At 34.6% G+C, this 20,031-nt stretch overlaps 1 protein-coding gene across 4 annotated transcripts in view; it reads right to left on the reverse strand.

Annotated features, from left to right (window-relative positions):
- LOC136041733 (protein TANC2-like) overlaps positions 1 to 20,031 on the reverse strand; it is a 281,477-nt gene that overhangs the window by 34,959 nt on the left and 226,487 nt on the right. For all 4 annotated transcript variants that reach the window (XM_065726482.1, XM_065726481.1, XM_065726480.1 and 1 more), the window contains 2 exons: positions 5,451 to 5,697; positions 2,592 to 2,801 (listed from right to left, as the gene is read on the reverse strand). In XM_065726482.1, coding sequence (XP_065582554.1) covers positions 2,592 to 2,801; positions 5,451 to 5,697 — 457 coding nt within the window. The remainder of the gene's footprint in view (positions 1 to 2,591; positions 2,802 to 5,450; positions 5,698 to 20,031) is intronic.

The raw sequence follows: 20,031 nt of genomic DNA on the forward strand, positions 1-20,031 counted from the left end.
TTAAAATTTTTAGTCAAATGCCAAAGAGGTATCTATAAAAATATGAGGGGGTGATTTCCGTTTTTTGAGTTTTTTCGGGTACCCCCCCCCCAAAAAAAAAATCCTTTCGTAAAAAACATCCCCCCCAAAAAATCCTTAATTGCTATATTATTTTTTTTACTCATTTTATTAGTGTTGGCTTCCTTATATGAAAAGAAACTTAATTTTTTTCATTTTTCTTTCTTTTTTTTTTATTGCAAAACAGTTACAGTCCATTACAATTAGGCGCTGAATTTTATGCATTTTGTTAATTACGTTTCTTTTGTCAGAATTATTTTATGGCAAATTTTATCTCATTTGCATTCCTTTTTGGCACAAGTCTATTATTATTCCATTCATGCACTCCTAATGATTTCAGTTGTAAAAAGAAACAAAAACTAAAGAAATCTAAACAGGGTAAAAATAAAATGTATATTTTTATAAATCACTATTCGGTAATTGGACTAGATTAACTTACTTTTTTTTTACATTTGGCGTCAATAACAGAAAAAAAGGAAAACAGGGAGAAATGTAAAATTTAAAGGAAATTTTATAAACGATTAATCATTTCTTAGATCGACCACAGCCAGGAATGGCACATTGTGTGTCTACGAAACCTCGCTGTATATCTGGGAGCTGAGCTCCAGCCCTGACGTCCTCACACTGTGGTTGAAGACTCAGCTCCGTACTTTTCAAATCCCGGCAATACTGCCGTCATAAAGTGTGGCTTAGTCGTCCTCCTTTACGTCTCCCCTCGGTGCGGTAAATACTGTATTTAGTCAATCCTCTGGCATACAAGGGACGTAGCCAAGCCAAGGTACGACAGATAGCTGGCCAGTTTGTCGGCGAAGTTCTATATTGATGACCTTTTCCTGCTACGATACATTCAGGATTCTCCTAAAACACATGTTTTCAAATGCTGGGACATATTTCTTCTGTTGAACATTTAGCTCCAGCACTCACTCTCAACGTGAAGTATGTACCTAATGTTGCTAGTCAAGAGGCGGAGCTTCAACCAGGCAGGTCTCAATTTTTTAAAAAGCCCAATGCCCGATTGCCCCCTTGCACAATTCCCTTCTTTATTTCGTTGGCTATTTCCCACAATATTCGGTCCAACCCCCCAGATGCTTAAATTCCATGACCGGTTTAACTGCTTTATCTTTGCATTTTAGTATTAGCGGAGAGTTAGATGTGGTAATGCTCTGTGTCCAACTGACATTCACTGCAACTCTTACTTTCTACCCTCTTCGTCCACGGCCCTTCGAATCTTCGAGAAGAGCAACGTCATCCATAAAGTCCAAATCGGAGACATGTGGGCTGCTAATCTTCCCTCCGAAGTTTGAAGACTGTCACAGATAATATTCCATTGCAATGACAAAACGAACGGGTATAAAATGAATTAAAAAAAATTCCTTTAGCATCAATGTTCAAAAGGGTTACGTTACGAAAAATGAAAAAAAGTTCGTGACGTAAACAATTGATTGAAATTTACATCACGGGGGATTCCTCCTGAAACTGGTTCAGAAGGTATCCCTAGAGAAACTAAACAATTGTGGCTAAAAAAAAAACAGCGTTAAATATGTATAGTGATGTGTAGGCTTTCAAAGTAAGGTGAAAAGCCAGAAAATATGGTACTGGACTTTACAGTCTCTACCGCCGGTGCTGATCTCCGTTTCATTGCCCTTCAGCCAGGAAGCGCAATTAGGGGTTGGGGTCTAGCCATCCTGTGCTTTCGTATGTCCTTCCTGTTTACCATCACCAGATTTCTACAGGTACCCATTTAGAGCTGGGTCGACTTTGGTTGAGGTTACGGATTCATGCCACCGACCCCCGTTCCAGTTTAAATAACCAGCAACACCAGGACTCGAACCCGTGTTTTCACGGACAAAGGATTTCAAGTCTAGCTTGCTAACCACTCGTTGGTTATTAATTACTGCACTATATACCGTTATAGCTATTACATATTAGTATTAGCTATACTCCGTTACTTAGCTATACATATTTATATTAGCTATTACTCCGTTTCAATAATTAATTTTTTATTTTACTTATTTTTTCTTTTTCCTAGTTTTATCAGCTTTACATTTTCATTTGCCACATTAAGACAGTCTTAGAAGTTCCAACTGATCCTATATATCTTGTTTTGTTTAGTATCGAAATAAAATCTTGAACTACTTTTTCCGTAGGGGCGCCAATTCTCGAAAATGTAGGGCGGACGAGTTTTTTTTTTTTTTTTAATGAGCATACAAAAAAGGCATTTCAAAAAATCTATTGCGGAGGGGAGGCAATTTTTTTTTTCTTTGATGTTTTCAATGAAAATAGTAAAAAAAAATTCAGAACTTAAGGGGGACCTAAGTGGGAGAATTCACTTCCCAGTTCGTATTCCTGCTGTTTTTACTAAAATTTTTAGCATTTTAAGGAGCCGCTTTTTAAGGGCCAAAAAACTAACGGAAAGAAGCAGTATGATCACAATGAATACAAAATACAAAGCAGTATATCACAATGAATTACTTCTTCATTTATTTATGTATCAACATTTTTATACATTTACCTTCAAATAAAAAATTATTTACCTTCATCCTCTCGGAAAAGTCTTCCCAGCTCATTAAGTCACTTCCAACCTGAAGAGAGTTGACACTATGATACAGCTCCAAACCTGTGAGAGGATTCAGTGCAGCCAACGCTGTGCAGAGAATGGGTGAAACCCTTTCAAATCCCCTCTGACTAGAGAAACGAAGGTTTAAATGGAGCAAAAATATTTCATTTAGCGTCACTGGCAAAATCTGAAACATGGATTCTGTATTAGGGCTGTTCTAAACATTTGCAGAAAAGACATGAAATTTTGAAAGATCAACAATTTAAGAAAATGAGCAAAACTGTTTTGGCAAATTTCACAATTCAAAATATTTAAAATAAAATTTTTAATTTAGGTAACTTTTATTTCATTGCAATAATTTTATTTAACTTAGGTAGATTTGGAGATATTTAAAATAATCTCGCTGGCAAAATTTGGTACATGAGTTTTACATTAACCTTATTCTAAAATATTTTAATTACAGATATAAAATTGCGAAAGGTCAACAATTTAAGAGAATGAAAAACCGCCTTAACAATTTTTTTTACTTCAAAATGCTAAAAAATTAAAAATTATTCCTAATTTAGACAACTTTGATTTCATTTAGGTTATTTAATTTAACTTAGGTAAATTCAAAAATATTTCAAAGTTTCACTGACAAAATCTGATATATGCATTTTCAATTAGAGCGATTCTTACGAAGCACAGATATAAAATTATGGAAAGTCAACAAGTTAAGAAAATGAGCAAATCTTTTCTGGAAAATTTTACTTTTCTAAATTAATTCCAAGCTAAAATATGAACATACCATTGAATGGGTCTTCTAGTGCTCTTCTCCAATATACAAGTCGCTACTGTCTCAAGTCCGTCACAGAAACCCCTAATGAGGCTGGATTTCACAGCTCTACAATTTGCAGCAAGACCACCCAACTAATTCGACATATTCTGGCCACACAAACTTATGGCGTTTATAATGGACAAGACAGGCACCGCGTCGCACCGCACCACACCGCATCCTTTAAGGCACTGCATTGATACCGGAGTCTCCCTAGTCGCCTAGTAGCATCACGTAAATGAAATCTTTTACTTCACATTAACAATATTTCCGTGATAATAGGGAGGGGGGCTTTCTAACATTAGCATTTATATTTTATATTTCATCCATGTATGTTCTTCTAAACGACTACTCACAAAAAGTCGGAAAACTTGGACCTAGAAATGCCTTTTTTTAGGATTTGGTGCCTTTTCTCCCCACAAAAAGATCTACTGAGCTCCCCCAGTATCTGGTGTACAATAGCGCAATACTAAATAACCGTTAGTATATATGTTCTACATAACAGACCTTCCTTTTGTATGAACTGTGTACATGCTTAAAAACGAATGCGGCATTATGCGACAGAATGCTCTGTAAAACTGGAAGGATACGTATATAGGTGTTTAATATTCCTAAGCCGATTAAATGCCCTATTCGGACCAAAATTTTGCACGGCGAATAGTAAGAAATATGCATGTTTCTCAGGCAAAATCTGAAAATTCAAGGCTATACACATTAATTGTGAGCAATTCTATACAACTCACTGTAGCACCAAGTCGCCTGAGGCCGACATATCTGCGAACACTCCTCCTCCATCCAAAGCTATTCAAAGCCTCCCTCTTTACACCTTAAAAGGAAGCTCTCATTCTCTAAAATCTTTCCTTACGACATTCTCCCACCCCAACCGAGAATGACCTGCTTTCCGTTTAGCCCTAGATGGTTGGCTGAAAAGGACAATCTTTGGCAATCTATACCAATTGGCAATCTCAGAATTTGCACCGGGTAACATTTTGACCCTGTTACGGCCTAAATTAGAAAATGGCAAAGCCAGCACTTTTCTGCAGCACAATCCTTTTTTTTTACAGAAAAAATACAGAGCTTTTAATTCCCCATCGAATGAGCTCTCTACTGATTTTCTGTGATTATCAATTCGATATCATCATGCCTGGGAAAAAAATACAAGTAACCACGCGTCCGTTACCACATTTCCTAGACAAAATGCAGATTTTTGCGTTTTTTATTATGGAACTTGAGACCTCAGCAACAGAGATCTTGGATATGATAACGACAACGCTGCTTTTCTCATTAAGATCATACCCCTTTTAAGGTTCTTTCCCCTTTTTTCCTTCATCACGAAATTTTTCTCGGGCTTATACATTTGTGTGGGAAATTTCAAATTTAATTAATTTTATATGTTTTGAATCACAATAAAAATCAATTTCGTCGATATGTTTATTATTGTCAAAATTTTGTTTTTAGAGTTTCTGTTCCTATCGACATAGGTCACTTTTTTCTTACATTTCGTTACCAAGAACTGTTCAGTAGAATATGTTACGACCACCCACATTTTCCTTTTTAGTCTTTAAATGATCTTTTCCAGTAGTTTGAGAGGTTTTTTTTTTACTTTTTAGTGCATTTGAAGACAGAAGCGTTAATTCTTTCTTACTTTTTTTGTTTTTGGTATATATTGTACCCAATTTTTCTTCTTCTCACTGAAAAATTTGCACATACTTTTTAACTCTTCAAGTACTTTCAACACGTTCAACAATTCGAAGCTAACAATTTTCGCTTCTAAGGCTACATCATGAGATCAGTACTCTCCCTTCAAAATATCTTCCTCCTCCTCAGTAGACAAAGTTAATAAAACCGTTTGAAATAAATAATACAGGCACCATACATCTAGATTCAGAATATTTCCGAAAACCGGTTTAAAATAAATAATACAATCACCATACATCTAGATTCAGAATACTTCCGAAAACCAGTTTAAAATAAATAATACAAAAACCATACGTTTAGATTCAGAATACTTCCAAAAATCACCTTAAAATTTGAAGATTTCATCACGAGATGTCCTTTTTCTACCAGATCAAGAGTAAGCTTTGCATGAAGAAATGAAGATCTAGAGAGGCCAGCTAGATGTGAAGCAAATTTTGAGATTGCATCATTGCTTTTACTGCTCATACTGGGAACTGCATTACTAAGCAACTGTGAAGATTTGTGCATCCTCACTGTTATGTAATCCATCAAGTCTCTAAGCGAAGCCTCCTGCGACGCTCCTGAATCCAAGCTGAAGCAGAAAAAAATGTATTAAGTGACAATTCAATCAAGAATACATAATAATCAATTAATTTACATAGTAAATAAAAAAGTCCTTAATGTTAGAAAATATTAAATTAGGTAGTCCAGCATTGAGGTCGTTAATATGCTCGTCTGATAGCGGATGAAGCGATGTTTTTGCATTCTTGAAGCCTTTTTTGCGAGCAGACCAATCATCCGCGTAGCGGAGGCACTGATCTCCAGATGTCATACGCTTCCTGTGCCGAAGCTGGGTCGATTCCGGTTGAGCTTTCAGTCATACTGCTAACCCCCGTCCCAAACCGAATAATCAGCGGTACAAGGACTCAATCCCTTGCCCCAAAGGTCAGTGGACTGTAAGTCCAGCCCACATAAGAATTTTCACAATCAGGCAGAAAAAAATGAAATTACTAGCAAACTTGCACAGAAAGCGAAATTGGTTTATACCCGTTTTATTTCTTTCTTGTTAAGAGTAAACGATACGATCACTTTTCAATTGCTCGTCAATTTCAATAGACCGTATTTTCCCTGTAATGCAATATTGAATAGTAAATAATAGTTTTATAGATTATAATCTAGAAATGTATCAAAATATTGTATTCTGTTGTTTTCTAGCAGGGTTGGGTTAAGGATTACATCCAAAAACATATCCAGGATTTTTTTCTGGGAGGGGAGGGGGTCAATCCTCCCTCCAGATACGGCGTTGAGTACAGCTATAAAATAGGGAATTTATATACCTTTTCAAAGAACAACAGCAAAAAAAATGATATTTTTGATACAGGCACATACATATAAATTTTATTTGGAGGAAGGGCCCAATAATAAGAGAAAATTAAAAATCTGAATAAGCAGTGTCAACGAATCCGAGAAAATGTAGCAGGGGCCAGACTTAACCCTGTGCATATACCTGATCTGATACATAGTTATAACTTCGATACTACTACGATACCTTATTACGGCAACGAGTTTCCTGGAGCCACGAAATCTTTGCACATCCCTCTCACATCAGAATTTGTTTAGAGCAATACTTCTTATCCTCAAATACAAATCCAAATAAACATTTTTTTTTTTAATCAACACAATCATTTTCCAGTTACTCCCCAGTTTCAATAGAAGCTGTTTCCTTTGAAATGCGACAGAGAATAGCAAATAATAGCTTTATAAATTATATTCTAATATTATTTTTGTATCAAAAATACTTTATTATTGTTTTCTAGCAGGATTGGGGAGTGCAGCTAGGAAATAGGAAATTGTTAAGTTTTCAAGGAATATTAGCAGAAAAAATAACATAATATGTCTATTTTTTCTTATTTTCGCTATAATTCCTCAATAAACTAGATGTTAATATATATATTTGATACCGAATTTTCTTGAGCAGAACTTAGTCTTACAGGTAGACAAAACAATAGGCAAAATAATTAAAACTGAATAATAATAATAATGATAATAATAATAATAATAATTTATTGATAATCCACATCATAACAAGTTATGGTACTTGTGGAGTAACAAAAAAATGAAATAAACTGCAAATAAAATACATTACTAATAGTTTTAGTATTTTAATAATAATTTAGTATAGTTTTAGTATTTTAGTAATTAGGCCTACTAATTTTTATCTGGAAAACATCGTTCCCAGATACGGATCGCCTTACCAACACGCTTACGATTGATGACTTCCTTACCATAAAGGAATCACTAATTATAACCCAAATATCTGGTAAGATAAGATTTTTATTTATGAAAAAAATGTCTATCCACAAAATAAAATGAACCGAATTCGCACTTCAGAGTAAAAAAACACGCAAAAAAAAAACACACAAATATAACGTAAGTATTTTCGAAGATCACTCTACCTTTCCATGACACACAAATAACAATTCAAATAGGGATAAATCCTCTTATTAGACAGTGAACAACGATGATAAATATTCTGGATATTTCGATCACATACACAGCGACTGTCATCAGCAGATAAACTAAACTAGTTTAATTCATCTGCTCTGCTGATGACGGTCGTGGTGTCTGGGATCGAGATATCAAAAAATTTTATCATTGCTCTTCACTGTTCAATAAAAAGATTTATCCCTATTTAAACTGTTATTTACAAGCAAATATAACAGCCGAAAAAAATAATTCAATGTCAAAAAGATTGGGAAAATGTCAAAATCAATTAGCTTTGCTTCAAACTCAAACAATCTATGGCTTTGTTTCTTTTAATGTTTCCTGACTGCAAATAAAAAAAAAATTACATGTTTTCAAAAGGAAGTGTTTGAGGATAGCTTTTACTACTAAAAGATAGCTTTGGTTCAACGATCCGCACAAAACACGATTAAACATGAGACGTCTGTGTATGTACAGCTTAATTGCTAGATTTAACCATTCGTGAAACCAACCTGTTGGGCTAGATCAATTATTCACCGTATCAATAACTCAAAAAACTTATTTATACATTTTTATAAAAATTGCAGTACACTTTCTTCAGTCACTTTCAAAGGTTAACTGTGACAGAGATAATTTTTAAACCTAATTGGCGTGCCATAATAGGCTATGAGCCATAATTAGCAACTATATAAATCAGATGATATAATTCTCCGAGTTATTTAATTGTTGGTTCGTTTTGTTTTGAGTAAATGAATTCTGTCCTTTATTTCTCAGTTGTTCGCTAGTAGCCGTCGATGGCAGTCCTAATATTTTGGTTTTGTGCAAATCGCAGGTATTGGCGAATGACTCGCTTTGTGGTTGTTACGTATTTGGTTTTTATTCTTATATTTTTGGCTTTTATTGAATTTTATTTATCTTTTTATTTTTTTTTCGCATTGACTCCGCATTTGTTTTGTTGTTTTTTTTCTTGGGCATTTTCCTTGTATATATTATTTTGTTCACGCTAAAGAAGAGAGGCGATTGTCCTCTCGAAATATTCGTTTTGTGTGTTTTTTCGGTTTGGTCTTAAAAACCACATTTTTGATCGTTTTCTGTCTTTATAGTAACTTTGACAACTGACTCTGCTTCATTTTCCCAAAGGGGTCAAAGACTTCGTCATATATCAATTCATTAGCCTATTTTGTGCGGATTTTGTCGAATCTTTGCTCCCCTAGAATGTCCCCCTTTCTAAATAAGAGACATTTCAACGGTTAGCACCTTGGTTTTATAGCAGTTTTTATTCCATGGATAAGGACTTGCGCAGCGAGTAGGAACTCGGGGCTGAAACCTTCCCCGAAACTCATGTTTCCGAAATTTTTTGGAGCTTCTTATTCACATTATAAACAAAAATGGTTTCATTTTTGCCCCCTCTGAAAAGAAAACGATTATGTACGTGAATGCATAGGATCACGTCCGAAATGTTTTGAAAAACATGTGTGCGTGTGTTTTGTGTCCAAAATAGAACCACGCCCCTTCACAAAATTCCAGAATTGAAAACTAATGCTATTAAACTATCGTTTTGAATTCCAATAAAAATTGAAAAAAATATTATTGGAATTCAAAACAATTTTTAATTCCAATAATATTATTTTCTAATCCTAAAATTTCACAAAATATTAGGGTCGACAGTGACACTAATTTAGCATTGTAAAATTGCTATAAAAATTTGACAGTTGACCGTGAGGAAGAGTGGCGTCATCTCCAAGTAAGTTTGGATTATATCGATTGATTTTGCTAGGCATGAGATATTGGGTGGGGGGGGGGGGGTAAGGTCGTATCCAAGAGCGGTCTTCCGGTTGAAACCACTTCCCGAGATTTTTATTTGACTCGTAAAAACGTAACAAAGATACAAACAAACAAATTTCAAATCCGTTTTTGAAAGTTTTTTTTTTATAACCCGTCTCTCCGACGAAAAAAAAACAACCTTGAGCAAAAATCCAATATAAACCCTTGGGGGAGGAAGTTCAGATTAGATTACAAGAGGATGCGATGGATGAAGACCGTTTGCAAGAGGGACGGCACCATACAACTTACACCTGAAAAATCAAATGAGCACTGAAAGAAACTAAAACACATGTTATTCAGAGAAATTATATTTGAAGGGCATTCGATGAAAACGAATTATCATAGATAATATAGCTCTCATTTCTTGCTTTCTGTCTTTTTTTGGTGTGGGGGAAAAGGGCTATTCCGATACACCTACTTCGTGCGTACACTAAGAAAACTAGGCTCAAATAGAGGAAGAGTGTTTGCAGTATACAATTACAGCAGTATAATCACTGCAGTTTTACATACGGAAGCAAGAGTGCTATAAGATAAAATCGTTTCAATAGTCTTAAGCTTTTAGTATAATGATTACAATTATAATAAAAAATCAACAAAATGATACAAATGGTGGCGACATTGCAAATGATTTGAGACACTAAAAAAGCGCTGTAATAAGAAAGTTTACGTGCTGTGTTTGCGTTCTTTGAATTCAAAATACGATCGTTATCTTCACTTAAGAAGGAAAACAAAAACCATAAAAGGACCGTGAAAAACTTTTTGGCACGAGATTCGAAATACGATTTTCACATTAATCAAGGGCCCATTTTCAAGGGGATAAAAAGTTGGCTTGAAGTGAGCCATCGAAGTGAAGCTTTATTTTTATGGATTTGTCCAACGAAAGTATGCCTTTGCCTCCCTCCTGCTACCATACATCTCTTGCTGGACTTGACAAAGGAATGTGCCTTGAGACTTCACTAAAAAAATCCACTTTTTTGTTTAATAAATGGCTATTTTTAAGAGGACAGAAAGAGAACATAAGTTATACAGCCATCCTCGTGAAAATGGGCCCCTTCAACTGTGCCGTGAGACCACAGCAGAGCTGTATTAAGAAAACCACTTTTTTTAACAAATGATTATTTTTACGAAGATGGGAGGTAGATATTTGTTCAACTCTCATCCTCGTAAAAATCGGCCCCAAGAACCACAAGCTCTTAAGCAAAATAAAAAAAGAAGCAAATATCAGCTAATTGAAGGCTTATTAGAACGCCAAATTTGACTAAAATCAAATGCACTGAATGGTATATAACAGAAGAAAGTACTTAGGGGTTAAAAAAGAGAGCTTGCGTCCTCTCAGTCCCTGCTCTTTATGCTGAAGTTAAACTTTTCCTTTACTGAAAACATATTAGAATAAAATAAATATAGCCAGCCATTCGGCAAACATTATGTGATTGCTAATGTTTTGAGACACTTAAAGTCGAGATCGTCAAGTTTAAGCATTGTATTTACTGTTTTTGGATTAACTTTCCCTTTAGTTAAAACATATTAGAATGCAATAAATGTATGCAGCCATTCGGTAAACACTGTGTGATTGCTAACTTTCTGAGAGAAACTAAAAAATACCCTATAGTTAGTCAGGTTTAGGCATTGTATTCACTGTTTTTGGTTTAATTTTTCCTTTACTGAAAACATATTAGATTGGAATAAACGTAGGCAGCCATTCGGTAAATATTATGAGATTGCTAACTTTCTGAGAGACACTGAAAATACCCTGTAGTTAGTCAAGCTTAAGCATTGTATTCACTGTTTTTGGACTAATTTTTTCTTTACTGAAAAATATCAGAACTCAATAAATATAGCCAGCCATTCGGTAAACATTATGTGATTGCTAACGTTCTAAGACACTGAATATACCCTATAGTTAGTCAAGCTTAAGCATTGTATTTACGGTCTTTGGATTGATTTTTTCTTTACTGAAAATACATTAAAACTCAATAAATATAACCAGCCATTCGGTAAACATTATGTGATTGCTAACATTTCTAAGAAACTGAAAATTCCCTGCAGTTAGTCAAGTTTAAACCTTGTATTTACTGTTTTTGGATTAACTTTTCCTTTACTGAAAACATATTAGAAGGCAATAGACATTGGCAGCCATTCGGTAAACATTACGTGATTACTAACGTTCTGAGACACTGAAAATATCCTGTAGTTAGTCAAGTTTAAGCAAATTGTTTTGAGACCAACTTTTTCTTTACTGAGAAAATATTTAAAATTCAATAAATATAGCCAGCCGTTCGGTAAACTTGACATACTGAAAATGCCCTGTAGTTAGTCAAGTTTAAGTATTGTATTTGCTTTTTTGGATTAACTTTTCCTTTACTGAAAACATATTAGAATGCAATAAATATATCCAGCCATTCGGTAAACATTATGCTATTGTTAACGTTCTGAGATACGGAAAAATTTAAACTTGGATTTAAACTATCATTCTTATCATCATTTTAAAAAGAACAAGACAAAAAGATAAAAGTCTTGTAATTACAAGTAATTACAATGTACAAAAAAATGAACTTTTTTCAGAAAAGCACAAAACGCGCAAAAAATTATCATTGTGTTGATGTAAAACTGACATTATAATTGCAGTCACGACGAACTAAGTGAAAATTCTTAAACACGTAAAAAAATTACGAAAACATTTAAAATGAGACAAACAAACTAATTATAATGCTAGAGAAATAAATTGTGGAAAAAGTGGTAAATGTTAAGTCACCATTGTTTTCCTTGTCTAAAAGTGAAAAAACGATAAAAGACTCGTAGTAAAAATTTGGCAGGATATTTAAAATGAGATTTACATACTAATTTCAATACTAGGTAAGCTCTTTGTCATTAAAAAAGTGCAAAAAAATGTCAAACTCTTAAAACGAAACTATTTAAATAAAAATTTAACAAGTTTTTAAACGAATTATTATCAGTTGTTATAAAAATTATAAAGATGACAAAAATTATAAAAATTCTATTAAAATTATTATTAATTTTAAAATGTGTAAATTAAATTTTTTTAAATGAGCACAAAATTGCTGAAATATCAAAATACAATTGACATAGTAATAGTAATAGAAGTGAATTTAATCATGAAAAATGGGCCTAGTTCAGAGCTGTATCCAGGATTTTTTTTAGGTGGGGTGGGGGGCAGGTACAAAAAAAATTCAGAGGGGGGGTACAAAAAACTTCAATTCAATACATTTTCATTACGTTAATATTCATTTTTGTTATGTTCTTTACGAGTCAGACAAATATTTTTCTTGGGGGGGGGGGACCCCCTACCCCCTAGATAGAGCCTTGGCCTGGATGTAAACTACGCGTCAAAAAACAAAATAAATCATTGAATATCTAAAAATAAACACAAAAAATACTTATAATCAACTTTTTTAATTCAAAAAAGGCAAACCAATGTCATAACCGCTGTCATAATAAAACTATTACAATCACGGTACTCGTAAGGAATTAGATATATTAGAGACTTAAATGCGTAAAAAATCACTTAAATATTTAAAATGAGGCAGACTAACTTTAATGCTAGAGAATCAAAAATTAAAACAGGTAAATGTTAGTAATTATTGTTTTCATTGCTTAAAAGGGAAAGAAAGATAATTTCAATTCCTGGCAATCCCTTTTTAAATTTGAAAAAAAACACCGCATTTTCACAACAACAGAACTGCAGCTCTTTAAAAATTAAATATGTAAAAATATTTTGAAAGTGCAAAAAAATTTGAAAATACTTTAAAGATAAGAAAAACTTGTTAAATTTGCAGTTTATAGCACAATTTTGCTCGGCTGGAAGTGAATATGTCGCTTAATACATTTTTTTTTCTTTTTTGCTTTTTCATATTTCAGTAAAAGCATCAGAGGAAAATCAAATTTGATCCCTTAAAGGACTAAAAGGGCTGAACAGCCCATAGTAACCAAAAGTTTTACAACATTTTTCTTTAAAAAAAAACTGTCTCGCGGGAAAAAATTGCTATTTGTAGCTGGTTCAAGAATGACAATTATTATTTTCTTTAGTATTAATAGTGAAGTTTTATTTTGAAAACAGATTTGCAGTAATCCATAAAAAGAGCTAGAAACGACTAAAAAATGACGTCAGTTGTGCTGTGATATTATTATCGAGGAGATTCAGGCTCTTTTTAAAATCTCCTACAAAGTTTTTTTTTCAAATAACATTTTACTATTAAGACTGATGAAAATAATATTTAACTTTCCTGAATGAGATGGAAATGGCAGCTTTTTCAAACTAGAGAGTTTTTCAGAAACATATTTCCAAAGTTTTGGTTACTATGGACTGTTTTAGATTTTGGGGCCCATTAAGGGATCAAAATGGAATTTACCCCAGAAACGATTGTTTAACTATGAAAGAGCATAAGAAAAGGTATCAAGTGACGCATTTACTTTTATCCTGTTTTCAAGAAGTACATGAAATCGCCCCCCCAGAGCTCACTTGCATTGCACCCCATTTTGTCCAGCCGTCAAGGCAGACACGAAGGCATACAGCACTGTCCTGTTATCTAAAGGAGGACACACCAAGAACTGAGCACTTGAGGAAGAGCTTCATCCGACGATGCACTTCTATCCGGAACGATCTTCCTGGGGAGGTTATTCCTGCAAATGCCTCTGCTGACTCCTTCAAAAGAAGGTTCAACAGACATTTAAAACCTCGAGGTCTCGGAACGAGGTAAAGAAATACCGGCATAATCATATACCGGTACTTGTTGACTCCTTCGAAAGAAGGTTCAACAAACATTTGGAACCTCGAGGTCTCGGAACGAGGTAAAGAAATACCGGCATATCATAGACCGGTACTTGCATGATATACAGCCGACCAGTCAAGTTGTTCATCCACTGACGCGTTGTAAAACCAGTTTTGTCCTTAGTTTCTTTCAGCTTGGCGTGAGACAAGACAAAGAGAAGTGACAGAATAGATGGGAAACGTATAGTTTGGGCTATATATTTGTACATTAGGGGGAGGGGTAAAGTATTTGGACAGTGTGAAGTTAGAAAACAATTTTTACTTCATAATACGCAGAATAATTGTACCTAACACATTAGGCATGAGACCCGCTATACTTTACCTCACCAATTTAATGTGCAAATATGCAGCCAAAATCTTTTCCTAAGTATTATATTTTTACCATAGCCTACTTAGGTATATTTCGTTAAGATTGAGTGTCAGAGAAACAGGTTCTACTTGGATGAAGGATATTAGGTCGGCGCTATATCATACAAGCACCCAGATACCTTTAAGTGCCTGGCGCCGTGAATATAGGAATAAAAAAAAATGTTAGCTCAATTATGTTTGAAAACTGCAATTTGCCAAAAACTATGAGATAGAGGCTCGTAGTAAAAACTTGCCATTCTATTTAAAATCAGATCTACACACTAATTGCAATACTTGGCAATTAACTTTTTTTTTTAATTTAGAAAGCACAAAAACATGTCACAGTATTAAAATGAAACTGTCACAATGTTAGTTGTAAAGAACCAAATATATAAAAAGTTTCAAGAGCAAAAAAAATTGAAAATACCTAAATTAAGATTGACAAACTAATTGTATTACTAGAGAACTGAATCATCAAAAAAGAAGGAGTTTCAACTTCGTGGCAAATCAACATTTCCCAAGTCATGCAAAAACCAATGACCATGAGCGGAAGGAGAGACATTTAATCTACATGACAATGTAGATTTGTTAGCCCATTACGTTGTGTACAATATAGATTTATTATGCTATTACGTTGTGTTTTTCATCAGTAAGCAGAACATCAGCATTCTGGTAAGCCGTTACGGGCAGTGGAATCAAATGTTGGGCGGGGTTTCCTTGGCATCCCGAAACTTTTAACCCCCCCCCCCCTAGATTTGAAAAATGCCTCTTTCTGGTATTTTCATTGAAAATGGCTCTTTTATGGACTTTAATAGATTAAATCGAAAAACAACAAAACTGCCATTGCTTTCACAAAAGGAAATCATTCAAAAAATAAAATTTTATTTGAAAAAGCACCGTAACTCCTAATTGTGATAAATAAAACTCACAAAAAATTACCTATTAATTAAGGAGAAATTCCTCCGCTATGTATTACCTATAAATGTGAGAGAGATTCCTTTGATATGTACTTATCCCCTAATCAAATGCGCAGAGCCATACCTAACTTACAGACGGTAGTTTTATATATATAAAGTAAATAAATATTCTATTTCTATTTCTTATTTAATTTTCTATTCCAGAAATGACCTATAAATTAGAAAGGAATTCCTTCACTATTTATTTATCCACTAATCACACCTGACAGCTAATTTACAGAAGGTGGGAGGGGGGTGGCATGATTGAGACAATCAATTCGGTATTTGTGGACCTAAGACCCCGGGCATAGTTATCCGTACAATGTACAAACCTGAGGTCATGTTTGTCAGCAACTCTTTGATTTTCACACAGTTTTTTTTTTCAATTCAGATCCTCGACAAAAAATATTTCTTCATGCCAAAAGCTTCAAACCATTATTTTCACCAAGAGATCATCCACTTTGTAACACCTGGTTTCTGGTGCAGACACACTTGCAAACGCTCTTCATCCATCCGACCCAATTATAACTTAACCCGGATATCATTTTACCTCCCCATCGCAGCTCTACTCGCAAATTTCCTCATGAGCGATAATTCCCGAAAAAGTAGGGGAAAAGGTGACAATTTTTAATTTTTTACGAAGATGCCAAAAAGGAATATTTTTCGAAATCTAGAGGGACAGATTTTTCAATTTGTTTTAACGGCTATCAAAAATCTTTTTATCAAAATCTGGGGGACAATTGCCGCCGCCCCAAATCGGCACCCCTGAACTTTATCAATAATTTTACGCAAAAACACAACACACCAATATAAATATATTAGAAATACATAGTTCTTCTTCACACTACACTGTCAAATGTTTTTCTAGTAATTTTAAAACACGAAATTAGCGTCATTATAAGCCCGAAATTTTTTGTAAATTTACTAACAACATCAGATTTTCCTACAACCTTAGCTAAACAGACTTGCCATAAATTTGGTAAAAATAGTTGGCAAATATTTGTGACAGATCAATAAGACTCGTGTACATACACTTTATTTAATTTCTTCTAATTTTCTCCTCCCCTGTTTAATCAATTTGTTCTACAATTATTTTTTCTTTTTAATTAGTAGCAACGTTTTCTTTTGACATTTACTTGTTGCTCTTTTTCTTTTTCAAATCAAAAACGTTCGGCTCTTACATCACTATAACCTATACTTTAATTAATTTAATTTTACTTTATTCCTTTAATTAATTTAACTCCTGTAAGTATTTTCACCGATGGCTAAGAAAAGAGTACTAGCAGTTCATCGGCATCCGCATTATCGACTTGATACAGCAACGTCAACTGGAGGCAGAGGGCATATGCCCCGAGATTTTCTGCTCCCACCCAGTAAAATTGAAAAATACCCTTTTCTGGGGTATTTTCCTTAAATGATGCTCTTTTTAGAATTTCGGTCGGAAAAAAAGTGGAAAAAACGACAAATTTGTTCCCTCTTATATTTTGAAAAATAGATTTTTACCCCTCCTCCCCTTACATTTTCATGAATGACGCCACGGACTTGATACTTTCACATGACGAATATTGACGAAGGATTAATCAACAAGTATTGTAATCGAATATTTCTAAAATTAGGGGAGACTGGGGTAATGGCGTTCACCTAAGATAAAATGAGAATAAAAATTAAAAATAAAATTCAAACGAAATCATGTTCAATTGCTGACATAGTATATTTTACCTATTGCATACTTAAATTGAGCCTTAATCAAGCTTGCCTATTGGTATTATGAATGATTTTGCAAAATCAGCTTTGACCGGTATTACCCCCTATCATAGGTGTAATGGCAGTCGCTAATGTCATGTTCTACTAAATGACTGTAAATTAAGAAATATGAGAAATTTCAAAGACACAAACATGTCAAACTGAAAGCATTATATTTATATTGTTACATAATTCCGTATTTAGGAAATTACAAAAATGTAATTGAAAGTATGGACATAATTAGAAGCCAAATATTTGAAAAAACATCTTTCCATACTAAAAATGGCTCACAAAATTTAAGCGCCAATATATTTAACTTATGACCTTTAAGAACTTTAAGTCAATTTCACTTTCTGGAGCACATGTCACATAAATACTCGTTAGGAGTGTCCCATCCAGAACATTCTTGATGTGCCCATAATGCACAAGAGGTGGACCGATACTATACCTCTCCATCTTTCAGTGTGTCTTCGCAATAGAAATCAGTTTCTTTACCCATATTTTTCAAACAAAGCTCACTTTTTTATTCGTCTTCACAAACGTTTTCCTCATCAATCGATTCGCTTTCTTTTTTTTCTTGAAGCAGGGTTTTCATCGCTGTTGAAGTCAAGATCTGAGAATGTTGCTTTTGTTTCACTCCTTTTCTTGGTTCATCAGCCCAACTACTGCATCCAGGTAGAGGAAAATCTCTTGTATAGAAACATCAATTTCTGTTTTAGGCTGAATATGAACTTTTTCAAGTTAGACCGAGGATTCTAAGTTTTGTTTAGTCATGACTTCGTATTGGTCTACTTTTGTGATGACTTCATTTGCATTAGGTTCCAAGTAATCTTCCACACAATCAGGCGTTAACTCTTGACTCTGCTGGAGGATGTCCTCTACCAAAAAATGTTCCTCTTTGAAAACTCCTGGATTAAGAGGATGGATCCCAGTGTTTTTGAACCAACTTGTTGCTTTTGCAATCGTAGCAACTGGTGAATAGGCCTTATTGAATATCTCTGCTACATGGTAAGGGGTAATTTTTATTACGATCCTGGTTTTCATGAGCCTTCAAGGGTGAAATACTACAACCAGAGGCTGAAGCCTGTGTGATGTATGGGGCGGCAGCGACACCATAACAATCCTTTTCTCCCTACAAATATCATAAGCTTCAGCTGAGCAATGAGTGGAATGGTTGCCCAGAATAAAAAGCATTTTGTTGTTATTACTAGCATGAGTAAACTGAGCAAAGTGTTTTAACCAAATAAGGAACAGTTCTTCATTGATCCAGCCTGTCTTAGAGCATGAGTAAATTGATCCAGGTCGTCCGTTTTTTTTCTAAGAGCGAGGACATACGAGATCGAGGACAAATGAACAATGGTGAAGCATAAAGCCCTCCCGAAGTCATTGCACACACAACTGTAGTGTTTTTGCCCCTTTACCAAATTTTTATAGGACCCACACGCTTTTGACTCCGTTCTGCCAGTATTTAGACCAGGGTCCTGCATAATACTTCCTCTTTGCTAAACCCCATGGCCTTTCCGATGCCTGTGGCTTCGGGTTTGCGCATACTAATTTCGTTTCTGTCCATGAACCCCTACATCCAATCCAGGCCAGCCATTTTTGTTTCTTGATCGAATCTATGACTTAACTGGTTTTTTCTGCATATTCAAATGCAACTTTTCTTAATTTTAGTGCAGTGATACCGTAGAAAATCTTCGATAAAGTTTTTACATGGTTCGTGTGCAGGAGGGAAGACACACTCCCTGCCTAAGCTTGGATCAGAATCAATCCCACTCTTCATTCGTTCTTGAAACGGGCTGAATGGTATTTTGAACTGATCTGCAGTTCATCGATATCGATAATCCTCTAGTAATGGCTGTTTTTGCTTTTCTTAGGTCCTCTGCAGTCCATTTACCTTTATATGTTTTCCTTATGCATTTTCTCGGCATCTAAAGCGTAGAAAAAAATATATGAAAAATATTGGCACTAATGGGGTTATGCCGGTCGCGACTGCTATTACCCCAAGTGTGGTGACCACCATTACCCCAACCGCATGGTCATTATTTATCGGCTAAAAATGAAAATACAAGTGCTTAAACCTTAATAAAATGCTACAAGATACAACAATATGGCTTACCTTATTATTGCGAGATCGATCTCGTTTTGTGAAATGTAAACAGAAAGAGATGATAGTGGATTAAACTATTTTCTGTCTTATAAGGGGAAACGTCAAAATAGTCTTTCTCGCACAACAGACAAACTAAAACTGGCAAGATGGCGAGCGCTCCACTAGTATTTCCATAAACTGTCTTGAGATGGCAGCTACAATCGGTATGAATCTGTGTTATCGACTTTAAGAGAAATCATAGTGACTGGCATTACCCACTGGCCGCCATTACCCCAGTCTCCCCTATCTTCTATATTAGGAAAGTTGATCACTATGTGGTCGATATTCTAATAATTCAGAAGCCTTTTTAAGCAAACACACTAACCCCATTAACCTTTGACTTAATCTGCAGGAATAACTTTTATAGTGGAATTTCTATTAAATAATGCTGTTATTATTGATGGGTTAGTGCTATGAAGACTTCATGTATTGACTTACGGTATGGAATAAAAAAATGAAGTGATGAGTAGAAAATTATAACAATATATACTAAATAAATAATGTTAACGACGAACAAGTATGCATTTTAAGAAAGTACACTGTGAGGGGGGTCAGCTCTGAGCAGGGCTCCCATTCAAATGCTGAAATGTCCCAACTTCTTGGGCACTTTTTATTCAAATCATTAAGCGAAATTTG

This window comes from Artemia franciscana, unplaced genomic scaffold, assembly GCF_032884065.1.
Source record: "Artemia franciscana unplaced genomic scaffold, ASM3288406v1 PGA_scaffold_36, whole genome shotgun sequence".
In the NCBI taxonomy this organism is placed as follows: Eukaryota; Metazoa; Arthropoda; class Branchiopoda; order Anostraca; family Artemiidae; genus Artemia; species Artemia franciscana.